Below are 14,878 nucleotides of genomic sequence, written 5' to 3'. Positions count from 1 at the left end.
GGATCATATCATCGCCTGTCAAGCTGCCTTCACCTCTCTCCCCCCAACGCGAACACACGCATCACCAGCTAGCAACATGCACACGTAGACAGACAGACAGACAATAAGCGATAATTTTCCCCTGCTTCAAAAGCGCTGCACCGAACAATCACATCTCAAGCCTCTCCCTTACACATCCATTTTTTTTTTTTTTTAAAAAGATTCATTTCCAAGAGCCGTCACGGGTATTTCAGGAGGGAAAGCCGAGGGGTGGATGAGTAGTGGGTACTCAGTCCTCCCCTCCCCCCTCCTCCACCCCCTTTCTCTCTCTCTCTCTCTCTCTCTCTCTCTCTCTCTCTCTCTCTCTCTCTCTCTCTCCCTCTCTCGCTACACAGCTTCTTTCTCCCCTCTCTCCCCTCTCTATCCCTCGAAGCAGGCGAACGCCAGCCAGTCCAGGCCCAGGTCTTCCATCCAGTACACCGACGGCCCAAGCGTCCCCTCCTCCCCTTTCTTGCTTTTCTAGAGAAGCAGTAGACTCTAGATTCAGGCAAGCAGTACACATCGGATGCTACAATCTCCCCACATGTGGAGAGAAGAAAAAAAAAAGAAGAAAAAAAAACTTTCGTAATTAAGTGACTGACTGTGCCGAACAATCCGCACGCCTTTCCTTCAGTCCTGCAGTGAGGGACTTGGTTCCCGAGACGCCTCCGCCCAGTCAAGATACGTCCTGGCTTGACGAAGTCATAACGTATATTCATAACGCAAGCAGCCCTGCTCGATCCCGGCAGTGCCAAAGCTGGTCGGAGCCAGCGCATCTTATCTTACTCCCAGACTTCCATGAAGGGTCCTGAATTTGCTTGGCTTGTGTGATTTTTTGTCATCTCCTCTGTAGCAATTTTGATCCTCTCATCCCTTTCCTGGAGGACCAGGTGACGGCCTACCGGGCCCTTGCTCCTCCGCCTTCCGCTTCGGAGCTCCGTGACTGACGCCCATGCTCGCCATTCGGTTATTCTCTGCTTCTTTCTTCTCCCTGCCGTGCTTCTCCGCCTCTCTCCGCTTCCACTGGTCCCGGATGCCCTTTGCAGCCGCAATCAGATCTTTCTCGGTGACTCGGTCGGTGATACTCTCGATCACACTGTTGACCGTACTGATATGGTTCGCGACATCCTTGTCGTCTCGGAAGCGCATATATCGCCATCTCTTCTGCGAGTCCATGAAGCATTCCACAATCCGGTCTTCCAAGGGCTCCTGAAGGCTTTTCAGTGACTCCCATTCGTCGTCGTCGAGGTACATGGTTCCCCAGTGCTGATCGTCGTCCCTATCTCCTTTGTAGACATAGAGATTGCATACTGGTACCGCATCGTAGTCGTAGTATGGCTTCGTGACGCCTTCCTCGATGTCCTGCGCATCTGGCTGTACTAGTGGGAAGTCAAGAGAGAGCCTGAAATCAATCGAGTTCTCCGATTCCGGTTTCCATTTCAAGATGTTCTGGTCTGTGCCGTGCTTGTAGTCTGTCATTCGGCATGTGAAGATCAGCCCGTCATTGCCGTGTGGTAGGTTGGGTAGAGTGTGTTGAAACATTTTCTCCATTGCGTAAGCAAATTCCATCGTCTTGAGCTCCATAATGAAGTGTTGATATTGCTTCTCATCGGGGTATTCCCTCATCATTTTGGTGTAGGGAGTAAAAATCCGCTCCTTAAAATACGCAAGCCTTTTGTCAAGTGTCCGGTTCATGAGGCTGTTATTATCCAGCACCATGCAGTCAAATACAAGATACTTGGGTTCCGTACCCCCTCCAGGTACTTTGTCGAAGACAAGCTCACCATCTATCAGCGTGTCCTTGTGAAATCTGGTAACGTCACCAGGGACCGGGAAGTGCAAGGCGCCTTTGGGTATCCACCAAAAGTTATTCTTCCGGTCGATGAGGTACTGGATCTCTTCCCCTAAGGTATCGATAGTGAGGTAAAGGAGGTATCGCATACCATCGGACTTTTCGCAAACATAGTAGCTGTGGTCCCGAGTCAATGATGATGGAAGCTTTGCTGATGATAGGCTGAACTTACTCTTGCTTGGTCAACTCCACCAAGTGCTTGCGAGCAAAACTTACTGGCTGAGCGCCTGGGAATCCATGTACCTTCTTTCCCAGAAGATCTGCTACTTCTCTGCGCATGCTTTGTAACAGTTCCCCCTCTGCCTTGAGCCCAGGCGCATCGAGTGAATTAACCGGACCCGTCATCTTGGTGGCTTCGAAGTAAAGGAGATAAGTTGGCTGTGAGTTTCCTATCGAGTAGGGAATTTGTTCGAGGTCTCCGGATCGAGACTAGGAAAGTTCCGTGTCCGCTCCTGAGGAAAAGATGTGTTATTCAAGACAAAGGATGTTAGTCGCGTTTGCCGAATTGCGCCGAGGAGCTGGGAGGTTGTTCAGCGATATCTTTAGGATCTGTTGGTCGGCAGACATGGGCGAAAATGTATTCAGATGAGACTGCAATTCGTGCAGCTTCAAGACCGTATGGCATGTATATGGATGTTGAGGCGCATGCTAGCAGTTCGAGGGCAAAGATACTTTGAGAAATGTGGAAGGAGTAAGCTCTGAGGCCATAATCACGTGTGAGTACCGATGTGGGGCTGATACCGGTACTTCAACGTCAACCTTCGCTGCTCAGTTCACTGCTTAATCTCCATTGTGCAGCATATCTTTTAGCAAAAATCGAACCATCGATGGCATACTCTGTATTCAACACCTCTCTTGATCTTGCTGCTTATCGTCGATCCATGCTTCAAATAATGAACTACGTTAATCTTGTTAATAATACTATCCTGTCCTGCCATGCCCTCTGCCCTGCCCATCCGTTCTAGGTCTTCTTTGCGTAAACGGCGATTCATTTTCCTTCAATCCATTCACAAGAAAGTCAGGTTTGGTAACGTAATCAGGCAGTATAGGATTAGTCTATCAGCCCTTTCTTTGTTAAAAGTCACTAACTGGATTGTGGCATAAGGGCTTCTCACTCCGAGTAGCGGCCTACAAAGAAACGCTGTAGCCCCCCGCGCGCAAAGGCTTAACAGTCAAAGGAAAAGGGGCGCCGCAATCTAGCTAGAATGAGGAAAATAGCTATCGAAGGTATTGATATTGGATCGATCATTTGGTGGCCAAATTGAAGCAATTGCGAACGAAAGGCCGCAGCGCAGAATGATGAAGTACCCATCGCTTCGTTCTATACTCTGCTAAGATCAAGAACATTGAAGGAAATGTTCGCTCAATCGGTACGATGAATGCCCATCACTTCACTGCTCCCACCTTAGTGATTTTCACATCATAGCACGGTGACCCGAAGATACTCTATGCTCGAATGTGATGCTAGTGTTTCCTCGGAAAATTGGCCATCAACCGACGAAGCATCTTGGTCCATTCGGACTCATCTAGACGGTTTTCTCGTACCTGTAAAACTTTGGGACGATACGAGAACTGCAATTGCTCCAGTCCTTTGCACGGTAGCATTCAACTATAAAAGCCCATATCATCGGTGTATGTGTTGGGGGCCTGCCGGTAGATATACGAGTGACTCTGCCATTGACTCCATCGACGAATATCCGATACTTTAATTGATCTCATGAGCATTGGAAAGCGTGCCTGCAGGTGTTCGAACCATACGTCTAATGCACGGGAGTAGAAGGCGGTCGAGGTGATCGATGTACAGAGTGCCCAGGTACTTCTTAGAGCAGAAAGGTGCACCGAGTTTCCTGAATCCGGGACCGGTTCTTCTGTATAGGAGGCCGAGTTAGTCTTTACCTTCAAGAGCATCTTCTCGGAAGTCCTAAGCGTAGTGCTGGAGCCTTGCTGTCGGCTCTACCCGGCGAAATTCCACTAACCCATACTTAAGTCACGATACCTCTACAACCTCCATCAAAAACAACACGCCAGCGCGAATGTAAGTAGCCTCAACTCCTTATATTCACAACAGCAACTAACTAAGATTCAGGATCTGAGTTTCAGGATCCGAGTTTCCGGCGCCCCATTCGACAGCGGAAGTCGTCCCGAGACTACGTCGGATAAAAAGTAAACCCCGTTTGGATCGGAGGTGTTTCTTCTCCCAGCTCATCCGAGCTGGGAGTTTCTTTTGACTTTTTTCCCCTTTTTTTTTTCTTTTTTTTTTGGGCCCCCCTCCAAGTTTTCTGTTCATAGATCGCAGCGTCTCGGACCAACCCTCTTGGCTGGTGAAGATGGCGGTGGCTGAACGCGTGCTGGCGTCTACTTCGATGAGCTTTACTTCTCTTCAGCTGTCGAGGATGTCCATCCGTACATCAGATCACGAGCAATGCTAGCCTGTTCAAATCGGGAGGGGATGATCAGCACTCCCCGCTGGATCTTCAGCCTCATCTCTATCGGAGGCTTGGGGAAGCAGGCGAGGGTATCGAGTGATTCCCGGTCTGAGACGAGTGGGTTGGGAATTGGGGAGGTTGGACCTAGGTAGTACAAGTGCCTCTGAATTTTCCGCAGCGAAATCGCGCGCTCCTTGATCTGCTCACACGCGATGCCAGTAATGAATGCTTTGTTTGATTGCACGCTTCCTTTTGGCCTATTTTGTAACTGAGACTTCGGTTTATTCGGAAAACAGTAACTCTGGTAACATTTAAAGCTTGGAAGTTGCAAAGACCTGATGGCCAGTACAGGTAGGCGAAAGTGGCAGCCAGCGGACAGCATGTCAAACATATCGAGCCATATGGTGGCACAATACAACCGATTTGCTACCGTCAAGCTATATAGTTGTCCGTTTGTTGTTGTTCCGTTTGTACTTCCAGTAGCCATGTGAGGAGCTACGATTCCACCTAGTTAAAAGGATGCAAAACCAACTGAACACATTCACACATTCACGTATTCAATTTGCATCACATACCCCGTGATCCCAACAGCCTACCTTGCGATATCTGAGTTCTGCCTTGATATGTTTGCGAAGATGGTATCGACCTGTAAATCAACGCCTCGATCGGATTTCCTAGGACTGCCAAATACGCCAAGTCTTGATAGCGAGCGAGTTTGAGTTTCGTACCTACCTTAACTACACATGTTACCCAAGAGGTCTCAGCTTGTTGATTTGATATATATTGATAAAGACCCCGAGGCACGCGTCTCCCTTGTCTGCCCGTACGAGTCTCAGCAGGTGCAAAGTGGCCAAGATGCATTCACTCACTTGGGCCTCTTACTTCTCTATGCCAGCTCCCCACAACAGGATCTCGATACGGATTTACACTGACAAGAGTTTTGCAATTCGTTCTTTACCTACTCATGTACGAGAGATTCCACTCTTGTCCACCCGGCACATGTGACCCGTGCTTCGCTCGAACCGACCCCATGCGGCTTCACCTAGGCTCTATTTCTACATTGGCAAAGGCAAGGCCGACCTTTACATATATATATATATATATATATATATTACTAACCTTCATGACAGCTTCAACACATCGCCGTAGCGGCAGTATCACAGCAACACTACCACGACAAACTGCAAGCCTGGAGACAACTCTGACAGAAGTAGGTCTCGCGGCTGGAAAACTTGGCCTGCTACGAGGAGTACAGCTGCTGTGGAGGGCAGCACTGCTGTCGAGCATATGGAGAGGTCATTGTTCGCTATGTCTTCCTTGGGGATCGATTGACAGACTCGATATCTATTGACAGAGAGGTCTGCGTCGCGTCTCCCAGGGACCCCGTCTTTTAGACGGAAACCATGTCAATCCCGAGGTAGATAAGATACCTATGCCCTCGATCGCAATTCTTTCATCTGAAATTCTGTATCCGGATTCTTTATTGTTTGTCTATCACTTCGGAGCTATATATTTACAGATCTGGCGGGTAGCGCTAAGAGAGGGAAGGAAAGCTGATGGTATCAAGGGACGCTCCAGCCTTGAATTATACTCTTGCTAGGTAGGGCTACATAGGATGCAAGCTTTCACGGCTTCACCTTCTTTAGTAGTTAAATACTCAAGATTCAGCCAATCTACTCTACATCATGCCCCTTTGTCGGTTTACTTACTTGCCATCAATGGCTTCTGGTGTATCACAACCTTCTATGCTCTGTCAGAGCATGTCCCCACGCTCCATCCTCATTTTGGTCCCAGGGAAATGAATGTCAACAAAGAGGCGGCAAGACTATAGCTACACGTTGTAAATATCTGCGCGGGAACTACAGCGCCGTGCAAACTCGGTCGGTGGTAGCAGCGACGCGATCGACAGCGCTACACACGCTTGCAAACAGCAACGCGCGACTCACCATTTTCCATCCCGTACCTACTCCTTCCAGGCAAAAGATGACCACAGTCCCACCAGAGCAGAGCAGAGCAGAAGATGAAACCCCCATCTTCAGCGCTCCAACATCCAACAAGGACGTGTCCTCTGAGCTCTACCGTCGTTGAACGCACGAATGGGTGGGTTGCCTCGAGCGTCGTGCACGCTGTACGGGGTCACTTTTCTATCCAGGGAAGGGCGGCGCCTCACTCTAATCCATCAGCAAGCCCGACGACGAGACGACGACTACCGGTATCGCCTACCGGTATCTCTTGCGGCCGGAGATGACCAGAACAAAGCCCCAAGATTCACACGAGGAGTAGGAGAAGGAGAGCAGTTGAGCTCGCGATTTCTGGCGCCTCAGAAACCCGCCAGTTCTGGGAAGCGTGGCCTGCAGGAGAGGGAAAGCTTCGCGGCGCGTGAGAGAGCCCGGGCGTGAGTTGGGAACAGGTTCCTGGCGCGCAGCCCTGTCGCTGCATCCACGACTGTGCCGTGAGGGGCCCATCTTGGATTTCCAAAAAGAAAAAAAAAAAAAAAAAAAAAAAAAAAAAAGAAAAAGAAGTGTGAGAAGTAAAAACCCTCGTGGAGAGGAAGAAATCCCAGGCCTAGTTTAGTGCGTGGTCTTTTGCCGTGTGAGAGCTCCCGAGCGACTTCCTAATCGGGTCGCAAGGAACACACACACGGAACACATGTCATCACCGGGAAGAATGTTTGCGGCTGAACAGGACCGCCCCGATCTCTTGCCTCGCGCACTGCATTCATTCTCCGAGAGCAGCCAAAAAAAAAAAAAAAAAAAAAAAAAAAAAAAAAAAAAAGATGTCCTCACAGTTATCACAAACCCCGGTCCGCCTTCTTCTCCTCCTCCTCACATCAAGTAGAAGTAGTGCTGCACGTGAATCTAATACCTATACAGCAAGCAAGCGAGCAAGCAAGCAAGCAAGCAACCACTGCATCCTTTCCACGCCGGCCCAGATCTAGGAGACCCGGACACGTCCCAGGATGCAATGCAGGTTCGCGTGCTCGCGCTCGCGCTCGCGCTCCACTTCGCTCCTGACTGGCTGACTGACGGACTGGACTGGACTGGACTGAGCCGCGCCAAGACCACTGCGCCAGAGGGCTGACTGAGAGAGAGAGAGAGGGAGAGAGAGAGGGAGGAACAAAGGAAGGAAGGGCTGGGCCTGTACTTATTTAGCTGCCGTGCTTGGTTATGCAGTACCTATTGGATGATTCGCGATTTTCGCTCCCGGCAACGCGCGGACACTACCTACCGAGGGCGAGTGGGGGGAGGCGGTACTCTTCACATAGCTATCCGCATCAGGCCTGGCATTTCCTCGTGTGAGCGTGAAAAGTGGTATATTTCAAAAGCGTTAACGCAGAAGTCACGCTGTGTCTCGAGGGACAAGTGTACGCCGTCCATGCCACCACCCAATGCACCGTGCCCAGCAGTCCAAATCCCAAGCCGCACACCAAGACGCCTCGCAATGACAGGTCATCAGAGCAGTCCAAAATGGACCGCGCAAGGAATCGCTATTTACAAGTTTTGAACCCCACATTTAGGGTTGCCGCTGAATATTCCCAGAGTGCTTTCTCTGCACCGGCAGAGACATGCTGAACCCACTAGCACGCCTCGCAGCTGCGCCATCCATCCCGTTCGCCAGCGGATCATGACCCGCCGACTCTGCTGGCGCGTGTGCCGCCAGCTCCAGGAGGTGCGGATGGCCAGGTGGTAACTTCTGAGCGCCTAGGCTAATGACTTTGAAGATGTCAACGGTACCCCCGTTCGTCGCGTTCATCATCTGCTCGCGGAGACGTGCTTTTTGGTATTGACGCTCGATCGGCATGAGCTCGAGGGGTGGGACGACGGGTTGGGGATTCCAGTTGGCGAGGCCGAGTTGGACGGCTGCGAGCTCTTCGTCCGAATCGACCGGGCCGTTCCCTTCTTCCTCATCCTCGAGGGGTGCGTTGGCGTCGATTGCCGCTTCTATGCAGAGGTCAGGAGGTGGTGGGAGCGGGCACGGCGAATCGGTACTTACTTTGCTGCTTTGCTTGATTTTTCTTTTGGTAGGCGGCGAGAAGCATATCATAAGGCAAAGAGCGTCCGGGGACCGCTCTTTTGGCACCCATTGAGTGACTTTTGCAGGTGAGAGAGCGAGCACAGGGAGTACCTTCTTTGATGACTCCGCACTGCCTCTCAACATCCACAGGACCTTTGTGGCGCACCACGTTAGAATAAACGACTTATAGATGTAGAGCGTAGATAGAAACAATACTCAGACAAAGACGCAAAATCGAAACAGAAAAAGTCGAAACAAACTCCCCTCTCAAGCCTCCAAGGAGTCCCCAGGCCTTCACGAGGAAGGTTGAGGATCCCCTTGGCGTAAGCGCAGAGGAAAGACTAGGTGATGGTTCGCAGCGATGGGGCCCACTGGGTCAACATCCTTGCGTTTCTGTGCAGTGGATTGACTGAAATATGGGTTACCTCTTTGCTTCGGGGCCTTAGGCTTGGGCTCTTCTTTCTTCTTCTTCTGCTTGGGAGCCTTCTCGGCATCGCCCTCGGCTTTGCGCTTCTTGCCCTTCTTGGTCTCATCGGTCTCAGCCTTCTTGCCAGCACTCTTCTTCGTAGACTTCAAGCCTCCAGGGCCTTTCTTCTCAGCGCCAACCTCTTCATCGTCATCGTCATCCTCGGCCATCTTGTGGTCTCCCTCCTCGTCCTTCTCATTTTCCTTAAGGGCATTCCTCTTCTCCTTATCACGAGCCTCCTTCTGTTCCTTCTTCCTCTGCGCCTTCTTTCTCTTAGTCTCCAGACAGTCCTTCAAGTGATCGCCCATCTTGATCTTCAGGATACCCTTCTTGCAGTGCTTGCATAGTAATGTCGGGGTCATATCGTCCAGTGGTCGGCCTGTTTCAAAGGTAGATCGCGCATCATCGTCCAAGGGATTGACAATAGGACCCGGGGACATGGGAACGGGGCTGGTTGATGTATCATCGCCCTTCTTCTTGTCACCTGTGATGATGAGTACCATCGGGCGCGTTCCGTTATGAGGGGGCCCACCATCGACTAAACGCCCATTCTTCCAATCCCCGGGTCTGTCTTGTTTTGGCGGCGGTCTTCTCAGTTTGATCTGCCCTTTCCTGATAACGGGGGCGGGGGTTGCTGTCGGCGCAACCTTGATCGTGGACTCATCCTCGCTGGCATGGGGGGCTGAGGCTGAAGTTGGGTTTGTCAGTTACGATCTGCAGAATTTGGTCTTTATCTGTCAGATAAGGGGTCCTGGACGACCCGTAGATACGACGCCATACCTTTGTTACTTGCTCCGGGGGGCATGATGAGATGGGATGAGATGGGATGGGATGATATCGATGGCCGCGAGGCTGATACAGTATGGGCTGGATTGTGCCGACCGAGTGTCGTTGACGAGGCTGCAATGCAGAGAGGCCTGTTTCAGCCTGGTGGAGTGGAGCGGAGCGGAGCGGAGCGGATTGGAGCGGATTGGAGCGGATTGGAGCGGATTGGATTGGGACGAGAATTGGGGATCTGGGGATGAAAAAATTTGCGGAGAAATCGGGTAACGTATGGATGCGTCGACGCAAAACGGAAGAATCGAGAGAATCGAGAGGGACCAGGTGGGTTTGGAAATTAATAAGTTGTTGGAACGGTGATGAGAAAGAGAGAGGGAGTCGAGTCTCTTTGAGCTAAACTAAACTAGGATAGCGCCGTAACGGAACAAAAGGTCAGGTGACCTTGCACAAAAGGGCCCGAGGTCTTCTCGTGTCTCGGCCTGGACAATTACAACACAGGATCTCTGTTATGCTTCTATGATATAGATATTGGATATCAACTTTACATCTCTTACTATGGCTCCCAGCATTCGCCAAATTGCTGCCTCGACCCAATGTCACTCCGCTAAAATTCATATCTAATTTCTGAGGACGGCGAGCTAATACCAAAGCCCATGCTGCCATGATCCAGCTGGTCATGGTACTGGCCATGGTAATGTCCAAATGCCGTTGCGAAAATATCAATACTCTTGGTCAGGAAAATCGCTCTATCTCTGGGGCATATTAAGGCCATAGGTAGGGAAGATAAAGACGAGCACGCTAGGAGATCACTCCAATATTTGATCGACGGGACCGAGACCTCAGCTTCAACCGTATTGGCTATATGCGACGAGGATGGGTTAGAATCCACTATCTCTCTTCCTGCGTACCTGCAGCATGACCTTGCATCACAAGATTGTTGTCTTTTCGACTAACGAATACGATAGTATTATCATCGCGGAGCTGTGTCAAGTCACCAGTTGCTGCTATCGAGGTGAAGTATCGGAGCAAGAGAGTCATTCCGAACTCATGGCATCGAACCGATCACACGCCGTGCTGGCCAAGTATCAAACCCTACAATCAGCTATAGCCGGTACACGCATGAAATCCGACTAAAGCACTTTTCCAGACGTCGAGAAGACTTCTTCCTCAGATAAGGAGCACCCTGACCTCGAAAAGAGGATTTCCCAGCGGCCGAAAATCTTGTCTCTGCCAAGAACTCATAATAGACGACGAGGCCAAAATGCCTTGCACATCCATCTAGACCCTCGTTAAAGGCGTGCAATTTTTCTGTATTGATCACTATTATTCTTTCTTCAATTCATAGAAGCATCACAGAATGCAAAGGAAGGAAGGGAGGGAGGATTATATAAGCCACCGTTTCCACCTATGCATTATCGGAACACAAATCAATGTCGATATGAAAGAAGAAAATAGAAACAAGAATAGCGCGCCAGCAACTGGCCTTGGCTTTTGAATATCTTCCTTATTATATAAGGTGATACAGATTGAATTACAAGTGATATTTTCATCTAGGATTCCCTAGTCGAGAGCTGTCAGAGACGTTCAGTATGTCCGGTGTGTAAGCGCATGTGGATTCTGCAGACGGCTTCTAGCCAGTACAAACGGCTTCTATATATAAAGCCGTGATGACTGCTAATCAGCCAGGTCCTGATCTTCATCATCACGCATCTTTTTCCGCTTCGATAAACGACATATCATTTTCGCCCCCAACTTCACCTCATCGATGTAAGTCGGCTCGGGTATAATAAATGTATCTTCTGAAAGGGGTTGAGATGAAGAGAGAGGTCTGACGCTTGGTAGAGTCTTGCGGCGCTTAGGCGGACTGTCAAGAGTATCTTGGCTGTTGATGCTGCTGCTGCTGTTGATGCTGCTGCTGCTGCTGCTCAGTATACCGGTACGCACCGTGAAGAATACATCATGGGTAGCAGGAAAGTGAAACGTTTCGCGCAGAATCTCACCTACAGATTCACACCTATCAGTAGCGAGGCTAAGAGAAGCAAGCAAGCGACCAAGCAAAGCAAAGCAAAGCAAAGCAAAGCAAAGCAAAGCAAAGCAAGGGCTCTTCTTCAATTACGTACTCATAACTCACTACTGTACGAGGTCTGATCCCTGGCGGCCCCCCGCAAGCTCCAGGGCTACTGTAGGGGGACCTCGCCTCGGCCCCGGTCGTGAAGCAAGGCTGCCTTCCGCATTAAGGCTAGGGACTACTACTACTACTCCCTACGTCAATTTCCCAAGTAGTAGTACTGTAGTACCGTATAAGAAATACGCTTCCAAAGGATGTCGAGAAAATGTACTTCTAACGCATGAGCCCGGCCGCAGGCTAAAACCTACGGCCCTCCGCACGCTCCGGAGTAAGTTTTCCGCACTTCGCCGTGTAATCTTCGTAGGTACCGGTAGGACTACGTAGCTTCTCTTCAGGCGATGTAGCCAGTTACTCCTCGAGCATTGACTACGTACTACGTAACTTATAGCTTCTTTTAGCGCGGTGCAGCTACTACTAGCTACTACTATCTTCTACGCGTTTAATCTACTTATATATAGCAGTAGCTCCTTTGAGCGCGTTGCAGCCCGCTGTTTCTCGAGCGTTTCTCTTTTTATTAATAGTTAGGGATTGATCACGTGGTCGGAAGGAGAAGAGGTTATCATCGTAAGGTACGTACGGTAGTTCTTCACCGCCAAGAGTGGATTCCGATTGCAAGAGTGCAAATCTGGCTTGTTAAGCCTGCAAGATTCCCTTTTCTTTTTTTTTACTGTATTAATAAGCGATATTAATAAGCGGTTAGACAGGTTGTTGGTGGTCCTCGATGGCCCAGGCTTGAATAAATGCACCTAGGTAGTCAACGTCACGGCCGTAGGTCAGGTGACCGACCGCATCTTTAACAGTTTACGGGATCTACATTTAGCTCAACATTAGATTAGAGGACAGAAGACACAAGATATCAGATCAGATTAGATAGTAGATACTACATATAGCATTGCTTCGGTTTAGGGTATATAGTCTAGTAGTAAAGTAGGACAGCTACATCTAATCACTTTCTACTCCAGAAAGTTCATCCTGGCAAGAGGCCTGTCTATCATGCAACATGTGAACCAGAAACTGCTTGCTATCATGGAATCGGTAAAATACTAGAGGCACTACCTAGGAGGTTCACAATACAAGATCACCATCATCTCAGATCACAACAACCTGAGGTATTCTATGACTACAAGGATTCGATTAAGCGGCAGGCAAGATGGGTGATCACCTTGTCTACGATTGACTTTGAGATCACCCATAGACCAGGATCAATATATATGTATGTATGTATATATGTATATTCAACAGGCCAAACTGCTCCCATTTCAAACGCGACTGTCAATCATACAGCTGTGTGTGTGTGAGAGAGTTTTTTCTTTTCTTTCTTCTTTCCCGAGGGCGTAGCTTTGGCTCAGAGGTATATTAACTGTACTGTATATATACAGTGTAGTTGAATGCCGGAAAGCTAATGCTGATTAGGCTACTTGGAATACCGTAGATCTTATGTTGACAGTGAGAGGAAAGGTTGGGGGAGAACCAGCACATACTTACCTTACATATGGATGTCAAGTGCCTCTATGCTGTGTAACCAAACCGCCGCACGCAGCAGGCGCCTTTACCGAACGCCGCACCTTCGGAGTACATCTCGGTGGCGATAAGGAGAAGAGTCGTGACTTGCGGCGAGAAGGAGACCATCAGTTCGCCAAGTCCGCGGGATCGGGGGGTTACCCATCTCTTTCCAGGGTGTCCAAGCACAGGATCAGCATTGCTTTGGGCAGAAGTCAGAGAATACCTAAGGCCATGGGTTACACTGGCCCAAGAGAGAGAACGTCCATCGCCACCTACGGTAGATCTCGAGCTGAAGTTACGGAAGGCCGTTACAGGAAGAAGATAGATGCACCGAAAATAAGTAAAGTAATACTTAGTACTAGGTAATCGATTCACGGACCAAGAGAGGGGCTCTTGCCCCCCGCGGCTCTGGCTCTGGCTCTGGTTCTGGCTCTGAGGCGGTGGGCGTGGCGTGGCGTGGCGTGGCGTGGCGAGGACCCTGCCCAGTGCCAACCATTCGCCTTCGAGATCTTAATCAGGCGAACTTGAACGGACCGTGATCAGGGGTCAAGCACCTACCTATCTGTCTAGGTAGTGCTGTCGACTGTAGGTACTGTAGTGGGTGATGTTTTTGATTCATTCACATGCAAATGAAAATAGATCCGGAAACAAATGCAGATGCAGATGCAAATACATACATACCATGCACATGTTCTTTCCGGGTCGCTGAGATCCGCTTCCATTCCCCAACTTTGTAAACAAACCCGTCTCCCCCTTTGTTCGCCCGTCCCGGAAATGTCTCCCTCGTAGATATAAATACGACTACTACTACTACTACTACTACTACTACTACTACTACTACGTACATACCATCTTACCCCCCTTAGCCTCGAACAGAGGGCCCCCTATCTGTTGAGATCGAGGGGTCCAATGAGAAGCGAGGACTCGGCGGATCGACCCATTTTCAAAGCCGAGCGGGTCTCGTTTGGGACTAGTGAGGCAAAGACCCTTCGTGCATGCCAGCCTGGCTTGGCAGGGCACGGAAGGGCGAAAGAGGCATTTCTGGGTTCTGACATGTGGGCAGAGCTTTGAAGGATGGATGGAATGGAAGCGATGGGAAGGAAGGATTGGTTGGACTGGACTGGATGTATACTACCGGTACTACAACCTGCGTAGAATAGGTATAGAGACACGGCTGGATAGTATACACTGGAACTTTACTAAACAGAGTTACAACTATACTTATCTATAGCTACTACGTACCTGGTTGCCGAGGCTGACGTGCAATTGAAGGACCGGATCGATCCCCCCCCCCCCTTGGCTTGTTTGGTTTTTTTTTTGTTTGGTTTGATCTGGTTTGATCGGTCGGGTCTGTTCTTACTAAAAAAAATGCGTTGCTTTGGTAGCGAGATGGTCCGAGTGGAGAAAAAGGGTTGAGGAAAGAACTGGGGCATAAAACTGGGGCCCAAAACACCTACCTTACCTAGTCGGGATGCGAATGTTAAAATCACAAATTTATTTCTTCTCTCTCACTCTCATCCTTCTCTTCCCCTCTTTACGCCTCTCCCTCTTTCACATCACGACCATCTACAACACCATCACCACCCCCCATCACCACCCCATCACCACCACCTCACCACCACCTCACCACCCCCATCACCACCACCTCACCACCATCTCTACCATCCACCGCCACTACCAATCACCCCATC

General features: G+C 49.8%; 3 protein-coding genes across 3 annotated transcripts; 1 reads left to right on the top strand and 2 right to left on the bottom strand.

Annotated features, from left to right (window-relative positions):
- Positions 1–885: 885 nt before the first annotated feature.
- L3040_006752 (uncharacterized protein) lies at positions 886–2,215 on the bottom strand (the record flags this gene model as incomplete). Its single annotated transcript, XM_007292320.2, has 2 exons — positions 886–1,987; positions 2,043–2,215. 2 exons carry the CDS (start codon positions 2,213–2,215, stop codon positions 886–888), a joined length of 1,275 nt encoding a protein of 424 aa, XP_007292382.2.
- Positions 2,216–7,809: 5,594 nt separating this feature from the next.
- Positions 7,810–9,581, bottom strand: L3040_006751 (uncharacterized protein; the record flags this gene model as incomplete). Its single annotated transcript, XM_066154233.1, has 5 exons — positions 7,810–8,237; positions 8,290–8,463; positions 8,736–9,260; positions 9,309–9,464; positions 9,557–9,581. 5 exons carry the CDS (start codon positions 9,579–9,581, stop codon positions 7,810–7,812), a joined length of 1,308 nt encoding a protein of 435 aa, XP_066011208.1.
- A 530-nt stretch (positions 9,582–10,111) lies between these two features.
- L3040_006750 (uncharacterized protein) lies at positions 10,112–10,690 on the top strand (the record flags this gene model as incomplete). Its single annotated transcript, XM_066154232.1, has 4 exons — positions 10,112–10,151; positions 10,207–10,287; positions 10,400–10,433; positions 10,522–10,690. 4 exons carry the CDS (start codon positions 10,112–10,114, stop codon positions 10,688–10,690), a joined length of 324 nt encoding a protein of 107 aa, XP_066011207.1.
- Positions 10,691–14,878: the final 4,188 nt, after the last annotated feature.

Source organism: Drepanopeziza brunnea (genome assembly GCF_022702325.1).
Source record: "Drepanopeziza brunnea f. sp. 'multigermtubi' strain 214-2 chromosome Unknown ctg11, whole genome shotgun sequence".
NCBI classification, from domain to species: Eukaryota; Fungi; Ascomycota; class Leotiomycetes; order Helotiales; family Drepanopezizaceae; genus Drepanopeziza; species Drepanopeziza brunnea.
The sequence above is the reverse complement of the archived record's forward strand: the minus strand, read 5'-3'. Positions and strand labels throughout refer to the sequence as shown.